The 21,628-nt window shown below is 41.2% G+C and overlaps 1 protein-coding gene across 6 annotated transcripts in view; it reads right to left on the bottom strand.

The window, feature by feature from the left end:
- Positions 1–21,628, bottom strand: part of DNMT1 (DNA methyltransferase 1) — a 62,092-nt gene that overhangs the window by 14,435 nt on the left and 26,029 nt on the right. For all 6 annotated transcript variants that reach the window (XM_076068744.1, XM_076068742.1, XM_076068743.1 and 3 more), the window contains exons 21-28: positions 20,750–20,929; positions 15,644–15,859; positions 11,512–11,704; positions 10,238–10,328; positions 8,863–8,991; positions 8,295–8,577; positions 6,020–6,161; positions 989–1,155 (exon numbers count right to left, since the gene is read on the bottom strand). In XM_076068744.1, coding sequence (XP_075924859.1) covers positions 989–1,155; positions 6,020–6,161; positions 8,295–8,577; positions 8,863–8,991; positions 10,238–10,328; positions 11,512–11,704; positions 15,644–15,859; positions 20,750–20,929 — 1,401 coding nt within the window. The remainder of the gene's footprint in view (positions 1–988; positions 1,156–6,019; positions 6,162–8,294; positions 8,578–8,862; positions 8,992–10,237; positions 10,329–11,511; positions 11,705–15,643; positions 15,860–20,749; positions 20,930–21,628) is intronic.

Here is a 21,628-nt window from a genome sequence, read left to right as displayed (position 1 = left end):
AACAACGCACTTGAAAATTGACTCAAAAAGTAATAATGGTTTGGTGCTTTAACTAGTCATTAGGTACAGGAAAGCTTGTACCCGAGTAAATGTTACCCCCCAAAAAATAATGAACATACATTCACAACCATTTTGGCAACAATCACTAAAAATCAGCATTGATCCAGCCCTGCTACATTAATTTTCCTTGAAATATAATTTTCCACTGCTGTGTGAAGCCCATTGAATTTTCTACCGCTGTGCAAAGCTTCTTGGTCTCCCACTGGGCTCCCAATGCGTAAAGCGTGACATGTGGCAAGAAAAGATGGCAATGGTTTCTGGAGTGCAGCGAGCAAGGAGATATTAGGTTACAGTTATTATTAAATTTGTTTACCCAGGAAAGTCTCACCTGAGACTCATGACTTTTTTCTGGAGGGTCCTACCAAGTTTTCACAGTAAGGGGGTGACGATTGCTATGCATATTCCAATAGTTATCTGCAGGTACATAAAACATTTTTGGACTAGCACGGCATCGCACAACGGCCTACTCTTGCGAATTACGTCATGGGATCTCTTTAACATCCACTGTGAAGCTGAAATTGAGTATTTTTATGGTTAATACGCCGCGCAACATTAATCAGGGCAGCCACTGTGAACCTCTGCAACAAATAGCAAACACACTACGACTGCTGGACCATGTCAACGTCCAAGTTAGAAAGGCACAAAGTGGATTAAAAAGCATTGGTAAACTGTTCTGAACAAGATAATTATACACAATCTTTCCTTCGCAGTATTATTCTGCATCAATTAACTTATGCATGGGTTTATCCAGGCAGTCCGGTTTTCTCCCATACACATGCCAAATCTGCTCATGAGCATAGCTGTTCAAAGATCCCATTGTAGCAAAAGTCTTCTGGAAAAGATGGCCGACACTCGGTGATGCTTTCCTGGGTAAAAGGCATTATTATTACTCTACAATGATGCTCCACCGCATGCGAGCGTTGCGTACTTGGTGACGTTGCTGACGTATTTCTTGTCGCCGACCACGACGCTGAGCTGGCAGGCGCGCGGGGCGAACACATGCAGGGGCGCGGGGTAGAACGGCAGCTTCTCTCCCGGGGCGGCTGCGAGGATTATCGCCCTGCGCCGTGTCTGCGCCACACCGTACTGCCCAGCCTGTGGGCACATCACCAGCAATGCCTTAACGCTGCATCCACTGCATCAACTGTACAGACCAATCTTCATTTGAAGCTTTCGTGACTTCGGTAAGTCACGTAGGTCGAAAAATAAAATAAAAAATAATATCACGACGTTTCGATCGCAACAGAAGCAGTCGTCCTCAGGCGGAAAAAATAATCCAGCAGTAGAACTGCTGAACCAGGAAGTACAGACCAGTGGATTGTTGTGTCCCAGACCAGGGGTCGGCAACCAAAACAACAAGTAGACATTTTTCCAATTCGGTAAAAAAAATATATTTCAAGAGCCGCAATGCACACGAATATGAAACGGTCCTTAATAAATAACATCACGAAGCAGTCCTTAAAGAGCCGCATGTGGCTCCAGAGCCGCAGGTTGCTGACCTCTGTCCCAGACAGATTTCTACCCTCAAAGCTCTGGCTCAGCACAGTCAAATAACACTAGCACACATTCATCAAGTAAAACAATTTCCTCACTTTCCAAGTGACCAAACTTGGTTTTAACACATGGTGTTCTGTGTACTGGCACACTCATTTAACCATAATCATGTTCAGCCCTTTTTCAATTTACTTCTGGATAAAAGCCTCACCATGCCATGCTGGCATTAAGGAGTTATTTGGCCACATTTTACCACGCTGGTCAGAGGTGGGTTGGTTGGCGAAGAGGAGAACCAGAAACGAGCACTAAAATGAGTCAGCACATGTGCACATTCCTACCACATGTTATAAGGAGGGTGAAGTTAGCATCGAACGGAAAACACCCTGAATTCCAGTATCCCAGTAACTGCGAGGCTGTACAAATCCTACAAATAATATAATTACAACTGAGGAAAACAAAATGTACTCCTTTGAGCTGTTCTTTTACAGCAGCTGTAATCCTGTTTACAGGCATTGATTTTCATTGCAACTTTGTTTCAGTGATCCCAAACACAACCATGTTATCTTTAATAACCTTTATATTGCTTTACACAAGTTTTTTGACACAACGATTTGAAATATACCAAAGGAACTAAAAAAAAAGTTTTTTTTCCAAGCATCACAGTGGTGCTTTATTTTAAAGGACAAGTTATGCATCAAGTGAACAAATGTCACCACAACCGAGGGAATGCATCCCTCTGTTTTACTTCTCCATTCCTGCCTGGAAGTCAAAGTACAACATGAGCACAGGAATATGTATGTATGTATACATGCAGAACTTATTTCGCACCGTACATAGCCAAACATGCTAATCAGAAGTGCAGGGGAAGGACAACTAAACACAAATAGCAGTTCTAAAAAAAAAAAGAGTTTTCAATCAGAATTTAAAAGTACATAGCTGAAGCGGCTTCCTAATATTTGAAGGAAGAGCGTTCCATACATATCCGACCAGGAACACATAGCCAGTGAACTCAAGCACGTACACCAAGCTCTTAAGGCTAATGGTTACTCCGACTACACAATCCACAAAGCTATCACTCCAACCATGAAGAAGGACCCTCTTGAGGAGCCTTTCAAAACCATAACTTTACCCTACATTGCGGGGATCACAAAAAAGATCTCCAAAATCTTGAATAAACACAAGATCCAGGTCCGATTCAACACATTACATAAAATCCGTGATCTGGTTCCGTCTGTAAAAGATGTGATTCCGGACATACAGTACCCTGGCGTCTACAAACTAAGTTGCCTCTGTGGTAGTAGTTACATTGGAGAAACCAAACGACATGTCTCGAACCGCATTCGTGAACACAAAGCAGACCTAAAACACGGTAGGACCAACACCTCGGCCGTGGCAGATCCCTGTTATAATTCAGTAGGCTCACGTGACATTGACTTCTCCAAGACAGGGGTTCTTTGCAAGCCATCTGGCTACCATGAGAGATTCGTTCATGAGGCTATCCACATATACAAACACAGAGACAATTTCAACCGAGAAGATGGATTCTGGCTTAGCAATCATTGGAAGGATTTGATTAACCATTTCGGGTCTTAATTGATTGTTCACGCTTAAGGTTGGCTTTCAGACCGCATCCATTATTTTCGTCTCTCCCCTCCTCTTTTCCGAACATAGATGGACTCGTTCACCTGAATAACTGCCAAATCGCTCTCCGTGGTGCTAACGTTAAAAAAAAACCGCAACTTTTTTCAAATTTTCTTGCTGTGGTTTTCACACCTGATGATGACTGCTTGTGTCGCAGTCGAAACGTCATGAGAATTTTATTTTTTATTATTTTATTGTTTCCCTTCTATGTGACTTTACCGAAAGAACCAATAATATGAATCCCTGCAGTCACAAAAGCTTTAAATCAAAATTTATTCTGTCTTTGCTTAATACAGTGTTGCTATCTTGATTTCAAGCTTTCGTGACTGCAGGAATCCATACTCTTTGGTTCTTTCGGTAAAGCGACCGTCTCTCTCTCACCTGAAGACGGTCGCTTGTGTTGCGATTAAAACGTTGTGATCTATTAATGTTCTATCTACGTGACTTTACCGAAAGAACCAAAAAGAGTACAGTGTTGCTACTTTCAAATTAGCTTCAGAGCATTCTTTAATAACCCGAACTCCTAGCTTCTAACATGGTATTAAATTAAACATAGTCTATGCATGCATTGGTCTGTCAAGCCATCGCTACTTTGTGTGAAAATCTATTTAAAGGATTCCGTCAAGACTCAATTCCGACAATTGAGCTACACCAAGATGACAGCGATTTGTAAGGAAGCAGGCAACGGTTTTGGCAAATGTTTCAGAAGCACATTGATTCATGTAAGGATTTTAATGTTGATTGTTTTCACTGGGTAAGACCTCAGGAGACCAGGAAAGAGACCATAATTTGCAAGAGTGACCAAAATGACAAAAGCTAAATAAATTAAGGTAGAGCAATAAAGCAAGTATTATCAAAGCACTCTTGATATGTTTTATTCATATAGACCTTTTATAACCATATATGACCTGGATGACCGTTTAATCGTAGAACCTTTAATTCAGGTTTAATGATGCTGCCAATTGCGACACCACTTACGGAGCGCAAAAGCACATGCAAACCATCACTTAGTGGATACTGCTGCATATGAGTGAAGGAAACGGTAAAAGCATTCCAAAAATACAGCCGAGGTAAAGGCAATTCCAGTTAAGCCTAAAAAAAGGTGGATGTGTCATTAATTCGTAAAGTAAAAATGTTCTTCTCATATTGATTGCAAGTAAATCCTTCTTAACATCGGTACGGGAAAAACGTAAAACTGTGTCAAATGTAAATGTGTTTTAGAACAATGGTCTGCCAACATGACCTGTGCATATGACCGTATTAGTAACAAATTACGTTATTCAGCAGTTTGTAAAATTAACACAGGGTTAGCTTTTTAAGACGTGCAAATAAACCATGCATTTCCTCTTCAAGATGTTTCACATCACGCAAATGCACGAAGCATCACATGCTATGAAGTTGACTAATTTTAGTTGTATACAGCCACATTATTCAAATAATCTAGATTGGAAGTTTTCGTGATTGCAGGGATCAATACTCTTTGGTTCTTTCGGTAAAGTCACGTAGGTAGAAAAATAATAAAATAAATACATTTAATGTGTTGTGCCCAAAATGTGATTAAATTTTTATTTTTATTTCTTATACCTACGTGACTTTACCGAACCAAAGAATACGTTATTCAAATACATTGCAATTTGTATCCATTGCACAAGGTAATTTCATTCTAATTAAGTCGAACGGGGAAATTTTTACCTTGACAGAGAACGAAGTTGGGGCAATAGAAGTACATGAGGCTCAGAAAAGTGGGGAACAAATTACTTGTTACAAAGTCTCCAAGGGGAATATGCCGAGTTTGTATGCTCATTTGACAGCTCAAATGCTGCGTACGTCAGACAGATTTGCTTTGATGCCATTAGTTTTGCTTATTTCACTTCACTATATTCACATTACCAGCTTCAACAAACACAGCTTATATATCATAACAAAGACACACCTTTGAATGTCCGTCAATCTTATTCAGTTTTAAATAGGATAATACATTATTCTGTTAATGAGAAATATTTTATCGGTAAATGTGAAAATAATGAACCCCTTTGGTCCGGAGGGTCTAAAACCTTCCCATCCTCGAACTCAAGAGTATAACAAAAAAGATGTGGCGTGTATTCAGGTATTCTATATTTTTTCAGAAAAATGGCACACACTGGCACAGATGGAATGAGTATGCAGAGGGGAAGGTAACTTTTTTTAACGATGCCACACAGATCAAATATTAAGGGAACACGTTGGCCATGGTGCACATGGACCAATGGCTCGCCAAGTTCGTCTCACACCACCTGATGAAAATATAAACCTATCGTTTCAATGACTCTTGTAAAATGTCAGCCTATTATCTAAAAACTCAGATAATACCCTGGGGATGGACGGGAGCAGATCACCGCTCTATGAGACTACGATAGGTTGATACGTTCACCAAGTGCATGCAAGTTATTCCTTCCTAAGTGTCCTTCCTTTTTATTTTTCCATTTCTCCCCCCATTCCCCGCTACCCCCCCCCCCCCCCCCACGGTCCCCACTCGGTGGGGCAGCGAGCCCAGGTCTCCCCCCTTCTTTAAACTCAAGTGCACTGCGTTCAGGACTTATGTCCGCGGGATTCCTGTACCCCCCCCCCCCACGTCGCGATTTATCCTCTGTATCGGGCTCCAATTGAAGTATAATAAAAACGCATTAAAAAAACCTCAGAAATTGATCCGAGTTGGCAGTGGCGCAAAAGGGATTAAATAAATAAAATATCGACACACTCAGGCAATGTGTAATGCTAAACGTGAAGTGCTGGTGACTCATCAAGACAGCAGAGGCTGGCAAGGGAGTGTGGCAGGCAGACAAACCTGCATGACGCCAAAGGTGCACTGATATCCCATGCGCACAAGGCAGCGCAGCGTGAGTTTCAGCACCATGGAGCGCTTGAAGGACACAAAGTTGCGCACATTCTCCAGCAGGAAGAAACGCGGACGGTAGTAGTCGCAGTAGCTGCGGACGCACACGGAGGGCAGCGTTAGCGCAGATTAAGACGGCTGCAGGCTCTGGATGGATTCGTAACGAAACACAGCAAGAGAACTGCTAGTGCTACTGGAAATTGCTCAGTGTCCAAAACCTTGTACGTGTGAATCTATGAGTGTATGTACGTGTGCTCCTTTTCGCAAGCACGTATTAATTAATAATGGCACCAGACATGCGAGGGGATGGTCGGTGTGGTGTGGCTAGCAACACCCTCTGCTTCCTTAGTCTACCCTCTGAAAGAGATATTCACATGCCACACCAGGTGAGTCATTTTATGCAGTTGACCTTGACCAACTTGATGTACGCGCAATAAAATCACTTGCACCAACGGCCTTTACGGCTAAAGGTCTTTGTATATATGTTCAAGTCTGTGTGTTTCCCATGAATGCTTCAACAAGACCTCCTGTACACTGCAGTGTTTAAATAAATAACACCTCAACGCCTTGTTATAAATTTCACAGAATCATAAATTTTGGGAAAGTTCCAAAGTAAGGCAATTTTTATATTTGAAACTCGGCTCGATGATGCACATGCCAGCAGTGAGCTTCTGTAGTATGTTTAATGCCATGGAGGCGCACACCGGCGCCAACTGAAATTCATTCCGACAAAGAAATGTCAGCACTGGACCCCTTGATGTTCAACATTTCAACCCCTATAACACAAGTTAAACGGATAAAATTACATTGTAATGTGTAATCTCACCAATAGCCACTTTTATTCATATATCAATGTTATTTAAATGCTAGGATGTTATAAAACTGCGTTTAGCAAAACAGTGTTTAGCCCAGCGTGTGGCTTATTTCAACTTGAAACATTTCCCTGGATAGTTTTTCATATGGTAGTCGCCAATTTGTATTCAACAGAAATCTTACATTTACACATCCAAACATTTCATCGCTTTAAATAAACTACGAGTGAAGTGAACCAACACTCCATAAATTACAGCTTGCACACAAGTGACCAGCCCTGAGTTCAATGCGTCCAGGAGAGGATAAGTAACCTTCGTACGGTATAACATTGCTTAGCCAGATTTCAAAAATATATTTTTATGCTGAATGATAACATGCAACATATAACACGGATGCAAAAAACAATTAACTGTAACCTACAAAGCAGACATACCTCTTGAATGCCATCATATGTGAATGCTTACATTACTTCGTGTTCAAAATAGCAGTTTGGAAATATCAACTTGTTTTTCCAGTGGAATGTTTTGTTTAATATCGTTAAGAAAGCCTGGCAGGTTACTGTACAAGGCATATGTTTAAATCCACTGACCACACATGTTCATGGTCCAACTAGACAACCAAGAAGCAATTATATCCGTGACCTGGAAAACCTGCAAACGTCTTTCTTCAAATATTTTTTTTTTATGTCAAGAAAAACCTCGAAATTGTAATGAGTATTTTAAAAATTTAAACACACTCCATGTATTCTCACACACCTTCAACCTATTTAATTCCACCAGCACAAAAAACTGTGACCGAGTCCGTGCTACAATCAAGCCGTTTACAGCAAGGTTACACTACTTAAGTCCCAGAACTTTGCACAGCATGCAACCCATTTATATGATAAAGTAATTAAATGAATGGCTGCATTTAATCATTAAACCACACTATTAGTCCAAATGAAAATAAAAACATTTCAGTGATGCTGCCTTGGCAGTATTGCAAAAAAACTCACATTCATAAATGTATTTATGTGCTATGAAGAAGGGCAATTCCCCCAAATATCACCACTTATGCATTTTTTCCCTTTTTAAGGCAGTATTATTCAGTCTTTTGTAAATATAAATTGTAATATAAAGGAATAATATTTCTCAAAAATATGTATACAAGGCTGTAAAGACATAGCCATGTTATTGCATCCTTGTTTATCATTTTGGGATATGGCCACATGGTGCATTAATTTTAAATCAATTCGATGGCGCACAGACACACAAGTAGAGCATTACATATGCAGGATATGCCAAGTTTATAAAAGAAAATTGCGAAGACATGGCTCCCATCCAAAAAGCCAACATTTAACCATGAAGCTGATATTCACATGCAAAAACCCACAAACGTGCTTAGAGGCAATGCCCTGCTCTATCTGTGCGTTCACCTGAGATAGGACACGACGAGCGAGTTCTTGAACATGGAGTACGTGCGAGAGTTGAATCGGTTCATGCCACTGAAGCCCTGGCAGGGCGGCCCGCCACACAGGAGCTCAACGTCGCCCTTCTGCGGCAGCCGCTGGCCTAGCCCGTTGGTTTTCTCTCCTGACATGACCAGCTTTAGCAGAATGTTGCAGTCCTCCGTGAAAACCGTGCTGCCCGGGTTGTTGAGACGGAAGGCCTGCGCGGCTGGCTCCCACATCTCGATGGCCCACTTAGTCTCTGTGATGCCTACAGAAGATATTGCAGACACATGGCGAGTTATATTACAACTGGCCCTGGCCCTCGCTTCCCGTTCACCAAATTGTGGTGACACATGGTAAAACAACCCCATGAACAAAATTGCATGGAGGCCTTCATCCAGCTGTGGATAGATCATGGAAGTCAATGATGATGGAACTTTTCCCTTATATACTTTCCCTCTGCGTGGAGGTACTCTCAATACCTGCCCTGAACTATAATTATGGTATACTGTGGATTTATGGATGGTCTAAATGCAGCTGAAAGACGTTGTACCTGCTTGGTGGAAGCCCTCCGAGAGGCCACCACAGCCCGAGAAGACGTCAAGACCCCGAAGCTTCCTCACCTTCTCCTCCGGCTCCTTTTCCACCGAGTGCTCAACACTCACCTTCCCCTTGCCTTTGCCTGGACGTAAAACAACAATGGAGATGGGTTACAAACCGCACACTGAACAGACCGGATGGCTCAGAAGCCATAGCACTCAACTAGCACCACTGAGGTTCTGGGTGTGAATCTAGGAAGCTGCCTATGATCAAACGGTGTCCCCTGAAGTATGAGTTGATGGTCTCAGCTCGGTCACCAATGACTGACTAATAAATCCATTACATTAAATGTAGTTTTGCAGTTAATTTGGCTGAATTCCAGTTCTTAGATTTAAATATATAACTTTGAATGTCATGCTGTCATGTGACAAACCGTATTCTCCTAGGCAGAGCAAATTAGATGTGCTGCCCTCTACTATGTGTGGGCCACAGGTCACTTGAAGGAATCTGAGGTAGCTCTGTTATTATTCACTTTCACGTAATGATCTCTTCAAGCGATTCAAAATGATACCGTATCACATGACATGGCGCCGATAGCACAATTATAAGACAATATTGGGGCGGGGGGAGGAGGGGCTTGCGGAATGATAAAATAAAACATTACTTTTCTTTTATCTTGCTGTAAGCCCAAATGTATTTACTTAAAAATGCTAAAAACAACTACAGTTGACAACAAATGTCTTCCTTCCAAAGGTCAAGATTATTTGTCCCGCAGGTGCAAAATGGCATGTAGCAATTGCGAAAGCACAAACAACTATTGAACTATTTTCTTTATGTACTTTATCAAAGTGAGATCAAAGACCCATTATGTAGGGGAGAACTGGAGATGATATTCCGAGCAAGCACTGACATTGTTATTTTTTTCAACTCAAGAGTAATGTCGAAACGTGGGCTCATGGCAGCAGAACGCAACGGGTTACTCTTACAAATGATTACGTGATGGAATCATTCACATCCACTTTGATATGAACATTATCAGGCAGCCATGGGAATCAAACCGCCAACAATGCACGCAAACCGACAGAGGGGAGAGCGCAAACTACTTTGGCTCTTCAGTCACCATCAAGTGCAATGAGCCTATGAATGTATTCCTTGCAGAGGAATTTATGCTGGGGGGGGGGGGGTGAATAAGACATTTTAAAAAGCAATGCTGCTAAATGCATGTACAATTTGGGGCAGTGCCATAACTACAGTAAACCTTATTATTTTACTAAAAGGTCAGGATGTACATGCAGAGGTAAAAAAAAAAAGTTTCCACGCAAGATACGGAACCAAAAGGAACGCTGGTATATATTGGGTGTGAATAAATATTAAGTGTGATATCTCACCTTTTCCCTTGCCTTTGCCCTTCCCTCTGCAGCCTGCACTGCGTGCATTGTAAGGAACATCCTCAAAGCTCTTTGTCTTGGCATTGTATGCCTGCAACGGTGAGGCAGGTCACAGCAGGCCACCAAAAATTATTCACAAAAATGCGTTCAATGGAGCAGGCTTGCAAAGAGGAATACAATTAAACACAGTAACCAGTGATTTTTGCTTTAAAAGACTCGTGTGTTTATATGAATGAACAAAAAATAACGAACAGTGTGACCCATTTGCCGAGATCACAAGTAACCTTTAACAATGCAAAAACGCATGGCAAATGTAAGACATTTCTCCACAAATCTGGATGTCGTCAGATGATGCGAGTTGTAATTACTGGTGAAATATCATACTGAAATGTAAATGTTGTGGGTTTACTCTCCAACACACCGGTGTGCTATACTAGTAACGAATTGGAATGTTTTATTTACGTGACAAACTTTACTAATTGGCTGTGTCGGGTGGTGGCAAGTTTAACGATACATTAATATTTACGCGATCTAACCCAAAAAAACTCTTTTGGATAACATGTCGGGAAAGCCTACGTGTTAAAATGTATGACAGTGGCTTTCACAATTCTTTAATGCTAGTGTAATTCACTTGGGTGGGGAAATCAGGGTCTACGATGGTGCACGACAAACTGCAATCTCCCCGCTAATTCTGAGCGGGGGTCGGGGGTTTGTGTGGGAGGAGAAAACTATAGTTGCCCAGAGAAAACTCACGTGAGATAAGATTATCTTAATGTTCACAGGTAGCAAATAGGAACCTAACTAGGACCTTAGTTGCTGTACCAATTCGATGTTTTACTCAAGACAGCTCTATCTGAATGATCCAAACCCACCACCACCTTAAACCGCATCCACACAAACCATGGCAGATACAGATACTCGATGCACAAATGGAAAATTTAAAACTCTCCAGTGTGCGACTGTAGTCATCCAGACCAGACCATACAACATATAATGGCGCAATGCCCGATTCACAAATACGAAGGAGCCATCACAGCGATAGTACTCTGCTGCTCCTGATGTGGTTATCTGGCTTGGCCACCTGAACGTGTAATTATAGTTGTTGCTCTGCATCTACATCAGCCATTGGAAAGAAGCAGATTTTATATCAAAAGGTGAATTTAGCCTTCATCTGGTCGAACACCGAAGCACATCCCCAATGCGTGGTCGTAAGTCCACAGCTGGGAGCTGTGGGGGTGTGGGAGGGGGCAAGCGTGGAGTTTTGGTTGCATCACCTCAAGGAAGTAGAAGCGGTCGGGCCCTCCCTGCGAGTACTCGGCCACAGACTCGGGCAGGTCCTCTCCGTACTCCACGCGGCATTTTCCCTGCACGTTGCGGAACTCCACGACAGTCTCCTCGTCGCTCCAGTACAGCAGGTTCACGTCACCATGGAATGCTGCGCTCATGCCCTTGTGCGTGTTCTCTGGCCTGCGGTGAGCACACGCATGCATGCACGCACGAACACACTTATAATGCAGAAACGCCACGTGCCAGACAGAGCCGGCTTAGCAGTGCCGTAGTCATTTTTTTTTACATTCTGTTGTATTGCTTTTGTAGAACATGTAAGTGAATAAAATTTGGTTTTCATGGAAGCAATATGACATAATTGGACCAATATGTAGACTTGCAATTGCTTACTCATACCACTACTGTCCCTAGGGCTTCCACTGGTGGGAGCACTAGAGAGCCCCTCTAGGGGGTATTTGGCCTGCACACTGGCCAGACATCTTGGAAGATGTGGGAGTATCCACACTTTACCCCACCACACGTGACGTATGTATGCATGTCGAACGTTTTCGCATCATACGTGGCCAAATGTGCCAATCGAAGGTGTGACCTGCCCACTGACAAACTCTTTTCCATAAATCCAACGCAATTTGAACATCGAGTGTATAACATCAAATACAATTGTTTCATTAGATACTTGACCAAAGATAAAAAAATGATATACAGTGAGGGGAAAAAAGTATTTGATCCCCTGCTGATTTTGTACGTTTGCCCACTGACAAAGAAATGATCGGTCTATAATTTTAATGGTAGGTTTATTTGAACAGTGAGAGACAGAATAACAACAAAAATCCAGAAAAACGCATGTCAAAAATGTTATAAATTGATTTACATTTTAATGAGGGAAATAAGTATTTGACCCCCTCTCAATCAGAAATATTTCTGGCTCCCAGGTGTCTTTTATACAGGTAACGAGCTGAGATTAGGAGCACACTCTTAAAGGGAGTGCTCCTAATCTCAGCTTGTTACCTGTATAAAAGGCACCTGTCCACAGAAGCAATCAATCAATCAGATTCCAAACTCTCCACCATGGCCAAGACCAAAGAGCTCTCCAAGGATGTCAGGGACAAGATTGTAGACCTACACAAGGCTGGAATGGGCTACAAGACCATTGCCAAGCAGCTTGGTGAGAAGGTTACAACAGTTGGTGCGATTATTCGCAAATGGAAGAAACACAAAAGAACTGTCAATCTCCCTCAGCCTGGGGCTCCATGCAAGATCTCACCTCGTGGAGTTGCAATGATCATGAGAACGGTGAGGAATCAGCCCAGAACTACACGGGAGGATCTTGTCAATGATCTCAAGGCAGCTGGGACCATAGTCACCAAGAAAACAATTGATAACACACTACGCCGTGAAGGACTGAAATCCTGCAGCGCCCGCAAGGTCCCCCTGCTCAAGAAAGCACATATACATGCCCGTCTGAAGTTTGCCAATGAACATCTGAATGATTCAGAGGACAACTGGGTGAAAGTGTTTTGGTCAGATGAGACCAAAAATGGAGCTCTTTGGCATCAACTCAACTCGCCGTGTTTGGAGGAATGCTGCCTATGACCCCAAGAACTCCATCCCCACCGTCAAACATGGAGGTGGAAACATTATGCTTTGGGGGTGTTTTTCTGCTAAGGGGGCAGGACAACTTCACCGCATCAAAGGGACGATGGACGGGGCCATGTACCGTGAAATCTTGGGTGAGAACCTCCTTCCCTCAGCCAGGGCATTGAAAATTGGTCGTGGATGGCCAACTACAAGAAACGTCTGACCTCTGATTGCCAACAAGGGTTTTGCCACCAAGTGCTAAGTCATGTTTTGCAGAGGGGTCAAATACTTATTTCCCTCATTAAAATGCAAATCAATTCATAACATTTTTGACATGCGTTTTTCTGGATTTTTGTTGTTATTCTGTCTCTCACTGTTCAAATAAACCTACCATTAAAATTATAGACTGATCATTTCTTTGTCAGTGGGCAAACGTACAACATCAGCAGGGGATCAAATACTTTTTCCCTCACTGTATAAGGTTGGATGAAACCCAGAAAAAGAACTGTAATGAAATGCACTCAAACACAATGACACCCCTGCTGTGTACAGCTCACGTGCAGCTCAGCTTATGCAATTATTTTCGGTCTGTGTTTGTATATGGATCATAGTATTTATGTCTAGTTTCATTTTTGAGAACACTCAGGGCATTTTCATATAGCTTGTAAAAAGGTCTGAAATGAATTCAATTTCTGTGGGCAATTATTTGTTAAATAATAACCACATCCCTATTAAAGGGGCACAAGGGCACTTCAAATCAAGATTGAAACCTTTTACGTTTTTCATATTCTTAGCTCTTTCGGTAAAGTGACGTTCGGTAAAGTCACGTTGTTTTATATATATTTTATTATTTGATTGTTTCCCTTCAACGTGACTTTACCGAAAGAGCTAAGAATACGAATTACTGCAGTCACGAAAGCTTTAAATCAAAACTTTTACGTTTTCTCTGTAATAGTTACAGGCGAAAGATTCAATTTTCACGATTTAAACTCATGGACTGAAGCATGAATATCTATAATGTGATATCTGTAATGGTCAAGATTGTGGTTTGTAAGTATTTAGCCAACTTTTTCGGCTCAATTCACAAGACATCAGAATTTTTTTGGTATAATTTTCTTGCTGGAAAAACCCCCCCCCCACTTTATTATTCTTACAGACTCCACCAAAGCAACATCTGCACCACCAACTTGCCACTTAGAACTCCATTAACGTTAAGCAAGCTCTGTTTCACTTTCCGAGTGAAGACGTCAGGGCATTTTTTATTTTTAACTTAATCTTAAGTGATCCTACTGCTATAAAACAGCTGTGGTTTCCTGCAAACTCACGTCACTGGGCGGTAACAACAGCTTTCATACTGTGGTAATGATTTCTACGCTAGTAGAAATGGAATTTTTTCGGGCACGGACATGATGGTGCACCATTGAGAATCTGAGACTACACTTGGATGTATGTTGACAAAACTGAGATGTAAGCAATCCACATTATAATCAATGGCATAAAAACTTAGCTCAGTGATTTCATGCCATAATAAAGTATTAAAGCTTTCGTGACTGCATAAAATTACTCATTGGTTTTTTCGGTATTGTCACGTATGTAGAAATACAATAAAATTATATTAAAACAAAAAACAATCACGACGTTTCGATCACAACGCAAGCGATCTTCATCAGGTGTCAAGAACAAATCACGGAGGTAAATACAACAAAAAGATGAGAGACGAGAATTCAACAAACCTGAAAAAACATTATGTGAAGCACATCCAGTCAGGCCAACAACACAGTTAGACACTTCCTGGCGGACCACGAATTTCAGAAGAGTGTTAAATTTCGTGTTCAACCTTTGGATTGCACATACCAGCGTATTTTTCATTCTATCTATGCTGGTAGTGTCTAACTGTGTTGTTGGCCTGACTGGATGTGCTTCACATAATGTTTTTTCAGGTTTGTTGAATTCTCGTCTCTCATCTTTTTGTTGTATTTACCTCCGTGATTTGTTCTTGACACCAGATGAAGATCGCTTGCGTTGTGATCGAAACGTCGTGATTGTTTTTTGTTTTAATATAATTTTATTGCATTTCTACATTCGTGACTTTACCGAAAAAAACAATGAGTGATTTCATGCCCTTATGAAGTTTACACACAAAGTCGGTAAGATTTGCTGGCTGAGAATATAACCAATATATTACTGCCAAGATTTGATAGACTCACAAAGCCCCACGCAAACACTTTTGACATTTAAGCAACTGGTTAACACAATTACAGCTGTCAAGCTGATGAATATATGAGACTACATTTTCAGTTGTTTGCCAGCACAGCTTGAAATACTCCACAGTTATTACTCCTCTGAATTTGCAAACGTAAAATCAACTATAAATATGACATGGTAGGCGTGTTTTTAGTCTACTCCAAAACTATATATTGACTTCCAACCGTACCTACAAGGCAGGTTACTGCTGTGCCCTTAAACAACAATGCCGAGGCCAAGCAGTAGAGTTGACAAAATGTATGAAGGTTTGGAAGACATCAGAAAGCACAAATTCACCTGTAAAATTTGTTGATTTTAAACTTGATGTCCGTCTCGCGGTTGTTGCGTTTGTTGCAGAAGATCTGTGAGATGCGGCCCACACGGTAAGGCTCGGGAGCATCCAGGTTGCTGCCCTTGATGTAGTCCGACGACTTGCGGTAATACTCTGGGTGTACCTCCTCATCAATGTCCTCCTTCCGTGGAGCGCGCTTCACCGGCGATGCTGGCTTTACGCTGCAAACAAATGGATATTTGTTATCATCACAGTTGCTGAGGACAGGCCCTCAAAGCCCAAAATGCCATGCGGCCAAAAATCAACAGCGCTATTGAAGGTAAAAGAGTTATTATGTTTGAATTGAGAAAGGTTATAAGAACTAAGAGACCATCGGAAGAAATTGCATAGTTGAGCATTGGGAAGAAAGAAGCTGAAAAAAGAGTGTTAACTGCAGCGTGGTGGCTAAACACTGAATGGATGGGACGAAACAGTGTGGGTGGAAGAATCAATGAAGTTCATAGGAAGAGGAACCAATCAATGCAGGACCAGCTTATCCCAAAATGCATGCCATGTAAGGGCATACAAGGATTATTTTATGATATATGATTTTATATCTATATATAACTTGGACCATATTGACACACAATGGTAATTATATTAGAGGTTCATTTAATACACTCTACAACGGCACACATGAATAACGTTATTACACTCTTGAAAAGACTCGCCGAGTGTCAAGACACCATTTGGGAGGGGTCGTAAACTAGGTTGTTGGGACAATTCCTTTTTAAATGAGGTTTGCATGTGAGAATACCTTGAGAAAAATTAGGTGATAATACTTAAAAGTTAGCACAGATGAGCTACAAACCCACTTGCTTGGGAGTTGTTACAAATGTCAATATGATCAACCAACCTTTGCATGCTAAGAATTGGTATATAGGCAATGTGCCACAACACCCAGCATTGATAATGTTATGCATAATTACTGGGTGGAGGTGTTATCTGAGGTTTCTAAATTCTTGACATTTTTTTTACACCACTTGCAGAGTATGCTATCCACAAGGATAACGTGCTGTGAAAAATTACAATATTTCATGTGATCATTTTATTACGTTTAAAAATGGCTTGCACATATTTGCCTTATGCCAGTTTTATTCAGCAACTGCCTCCACTGGTGATTGATTGAAAATGTCACTGTCCAATCTCTTGACATGCATTCTTCTGGACAAGCTTTAGAATAAAAATACAATCTGACCATCTGACAAGAATGCTTAATGGGCTTCGCAATGCTTTGCAGCTATATATATTGCATTAATGCTATACACATAATGCACGCATGCCTTTAAAAAAAATAAGCATTGATTTATAGCTGTGGAGATGTTTATAATTATGCCAGAGCTGTAAATGGAAGTTGTTTATATTGAGAGCTGTTTTCCATTGAATTTCAGGGAACTGAAAAATCCATTCTCGATTGCATTTCAGAAAATCCACTAATGTAAATGAGGAAACACTGGCACACATCTATATTTTTTTAACAAGAACCATTTTGCAGGGTGCTGAAGCACTTGCAGTTCGAATAAACTGCGTGCATTAATGCACAATCGGTGACTGAACAATAAGTGAACAAGAATTAACATTACTCATTGTTTTTTTTCGGTAAAGTCACGTATATGTAGAAATACCATAAAATTATATTAAAATAAATCAATCACGACGTTTCGACCGCAACACAAGCGATCTTCATCAGGTGTAAAAAACAAATAGCGAGGGAGCACATAGGGTGACGTCAACGCAACACATAGAGAGCGTTAAACTGCACGGAGGTAAATACGACAAGAAGATGAGAGACGAGAATTCAACAAACCTAAGGATAAATTACGTGATGCAAAACCAGTCAGGCCAACAACACAGTTAGACACTTGCCTGGCGGACCACGAATTTCAGAAGAGTGCTAAATTTCGTTTTCATCCTCTGGGTTGAACATACCAGCATGGACAGAGTGAACAAATACGAGGTACAAGGTAGCAGAAATACTTTATACAGGGACACCAAGAGGCAAGAAGAGGAAAGACGGACAGAGAAGCAAGAAAAAAGGGCCGAAGGGATGAACAGACAGAGGCTTAAAATAAGCAGTAGAGGTGGGGGGAGGGTCCGAAGAAAGCAAGGGGCACGGCAGCAGCAGAAGCGGGCTAGAAGAAAGCAAGGGGCGCAATAGGTTTAGGACAGAATTGTAAAGGTAACTTCCCCGTAGAAGTGTGTTAATAAAGAATTAAAGCTTTCGTGACTGCATAAAATTACTCATTGTTTTTTTCGGTAAAGTCACGTATGTAGAAATACCATAAAATGATATTAAAATAAATCAATCACGACGTTTCCCGTGTATGGGGAAAAGGGAGTTAAGTTTCCCGTGTTTGATGGATAAGGGGGAAAATCAATGTTTGATAACATTAATTCTGTACTGTACACATAAATAACATCCATATATTTAGTTAATACAAATAGATAACACAAACAATGAAAAAACACACATCAATTATTTATTCTGTAAATGTGAGTTTTATTTACTTTGGATTATGGGGGAATGATTATTCTAATTTGGCGGTCATCGATGCACTTGACGCCACACTCTCCCCAATTGCCTTCGAGAGTTATTTATATAATCGGATTGTTGACTCGTTTACCATGTAATGGCAGCCAACAGCTGACGCACTATCACCACGAGAAAGTCTATAAAAAAAACTCAACTTTTCGAGATAAACTCATTACATTGTTCTGCCTCGTGCTCCTACTCTCCCTTCCTCCATTTCACTTGACACTTAGAACCCATGATTAGAAATACATCAATAACCACCACAAATAAGGCAAGAATAGCACAAGGCAAAAACACTTGAAGAGTAAAAGCTCAAGCATTTGCAAAGCTGCACACCGGCCACAATCCACTGCTGTACTGCGTAGGTTCAATACTACTCCCAATAATGCGATATTGCCAAATCACAAAAGTAGAAGGGAAAAGGTGCGAAAGTTAACTAGTATACAAAAAATTTGCGAATTAAGAGGTTTTACTGTACTGAATGCAAAAACCTTAATGTCAACATTTTTAACCTAAAACTACACCAGTATAATTATGAAATGTAAAAAGAAATACTGTGATATCAAATCTTACCAGGAGTAACATGGTTAAAAGCTACTGACTGCATTTTTTAACATGTACTATATTAAATTTTGTATATATATTATATTCCGAATAAGTTCTGCTGGTAGAATTCCTGGCTCCCTGGCCGTATCCCTGGTGCATGATGACGTCACTCGCATCTCACAGTGTTGAGCAGGGTTCGTGCGTCATGCAGACGCCATTGATGCCTCCTCCCGCCCCCGGTCCCACCCTTCACCCCAGCCACGTTTCCCACGCAAATGTGTTTGATACGCTATCAAACTATCATCATACTACTTTAAAAAAATAATCTATGGCTCGAGTTTTCTGGCTGGCTGCTAGCTCAGCTCCTCTGTACCCCAAAAATAACTCTGTTGTTAGCGGCTGTGGGCTGTTGCCACCGAAAATAGCTGGGTAATTGGCTTTATGAGATTTTCTGTAACAAATAAACATTGCATTGAAACGGTGAAAGACGTTCGAAAGACATATCACAGATAGCCACACCAGAGGTGGGAGCAACGAGTACAGACTACTGACATGGTTCATTTAAAAATGCTACAACTTTTCAATTTGTGCTAATATAATTATCTCGCCAGAATATTCTTTAAATCAAAGAGTATTATAAAATAACTCACTACATATTATCTTGAATTTTATTATATTAAAAGCTAATAATTTTTACTGCTCCAAGTACAGGATTGTAAGCAGAGTATGAACTTGCCAGCTATCTCTTATTTTCCGCTCAGAATGGGTCATGTCGGAGGGAGGGGAAGGCGGAGGGGAACATCAAATATACAGTGGGCTGGTAGTCTTATCTTTAAAAAATATATAGGCCATAATAATTCATTGCAATATAAATAACATATAACATTACTTCACCAGAAAATAAGACTAAGATTAATTCAAGTAATTTTGTATTCAATCAACTATGGGAAGGCATTCCCCCCCTGTTTACAATACTGAGCCATCGGTGAAAATTTTATATTCCTATAGCAAGGTGCAGTAATGCATAAGAAACCAAATGAGGACGTGCCACTGAAGCGGAAATAATTCTATCAACCCCAGAGGAAAGAATGGCCGAGTCAACCTTACCCGGAATTTGAACTCGAATCAGCAAGCGGTGAGCTATAATGGGTGCACCACCACCCAAGCGGAAGGTCGTAACTAAACAATACAACTCAACAACGTGGTGAACACATCAGGTGACCTAAAAACAAGGCCAGTTTACACGGTCTTCCTTTATCGGTCCATTCAATCATCCATACTCTTTTCACAAAATGGTTGCTCAGCCCAAGCCCCAAAATACCAAGATGCAAGCAAAAAAAACAACACTTTTGGAAGTACAACAGATAAAAATTAATGTTTCTTTAAATGAGCAAGGTCATAAGAGCCTGGGAACAGAAACAATGGGAAGAGATTCCAAAATTGAGTACTGTGAGGAAAGAAGCATAAAGATAAGTGATACATATTTTTTGGTGAGAGTTTTGATCTAAAGTATAGCGGATGAACACAGTATAGATGAGGCTAAACAGTAAAAAGTAAAACTGTTTTATTTTACTAGGGAAGGCCCAGAGCAATATAGCTCTTTTACAGAAGCAACCTGGCCACCAATGATAGTTCAACAAAGTGGCTTATCACGTGAAAATTTAGCACAGCCAAATACTAAAAACGCACGTTTCAAAATGTGGAGGGAAAAACCGGAGGACCTGGAGAAAAATCCACGCAACCACAGGGAGAACATGCGAATTGCAAATATACAGGCGGCAGAGTCAGAATCGAACCCACAACTAGGTAGTTAACATCTCGTCACCGTGCCTGGTCGACAAAAGTCTTCGACATAGTCGGAATAATCAACGAGTGAAGTTCGTGAGAAAGGTAACAGAGGAACAGCACTGGCAAGACCAAAGATAAAAACGTGGGAGAAAAATAAAAAGACAGTTCCTTTTGAACGGTGGCAAAGGCGGCGTCGCGGCGCTACCTGAAGTTGAAGGCGTCAGGCATGAGGTAGACCCCATCCCCGACTCGGTACTCGACACCGTCCTTGAGCGCAAGCATGTACGTCACGATCGCGTCATCTTCCGGGTCATCCAATCGCGTCTCCACGCACGGCGTCTCCCGTTGGGTCAGCTCCGACAGCCGCACGCAGCTGGCGCAAAACCTGCACATGGGCCAAACAAACACAACAAAAACGGAGTTCGTCAGCGCCAGGGTGGGAGGCAGAGACTTCCTACCACTCGGACGTAGAACGCAGGGCTATCAAACATCAAGGAGTGACACGGTACGGCATTTATTCACGATGTCAACTTATGATCACCGTCTGAATTATGAAGCTGCCTTCAAAAAGTCTGTTAAGTTACATTTCTTCAGCCCTCGTTAATAAATGCATTTCTTTCACGGAGCATATAATGTGGCACAAAATGTAATGTACAGCTTGACAACATTACAAGAACCACCCACACTTACTTGTCTCCGAATTATTCTATTATTAAAATAACACAACGTGAAGTTGAGAGCTTGACACAGCAGCAAATGGTCCAATTGAGGGTAGCAGCTAGGATTATTAAGCAAGGGAAAGCAATAATAAAGCCACATACACACGTACAATATATATGGAAAATATATAAACTGAAAGACAGTACCAACCCTTGATAATACTAATTAAAAACCAGCCGATGGAATTCGGGGGCTACATGCCACAGTGCTAGCTCACACATTAAGCAGACGCAAGTCGTCTGAGATGTAGGTGTTGACGCTTTAATACTGTCCTATTCAGTGTAATCAGCCCCACAAAGTATGCATGTAATGATTCAACCCTGCTTCTATATGAGACTGGATGAAATGTCACAATTCAAATCAA

The sequence above is a fragment of the Petromyzon marinus genome, chromosome 22, assembly GCF_048934315.1.
Source record: "Petromyzon marinus isolate PM22_M1 ecotype Great Lakes invasive population chromosome 22, UKy_Petmar_22M1.pri1.0, whole genome shotgun sequence".
Lineage (NCBI taxonomy): Eukaryota > Metazoa > Chordata > Hyperoartia > Petromyzontiformes > Petromyzontidae > Petromyzon > Petromyzon marinus.
This window is presented reverse-complemented; position numbering and strand designations above follow the sequence as displayed.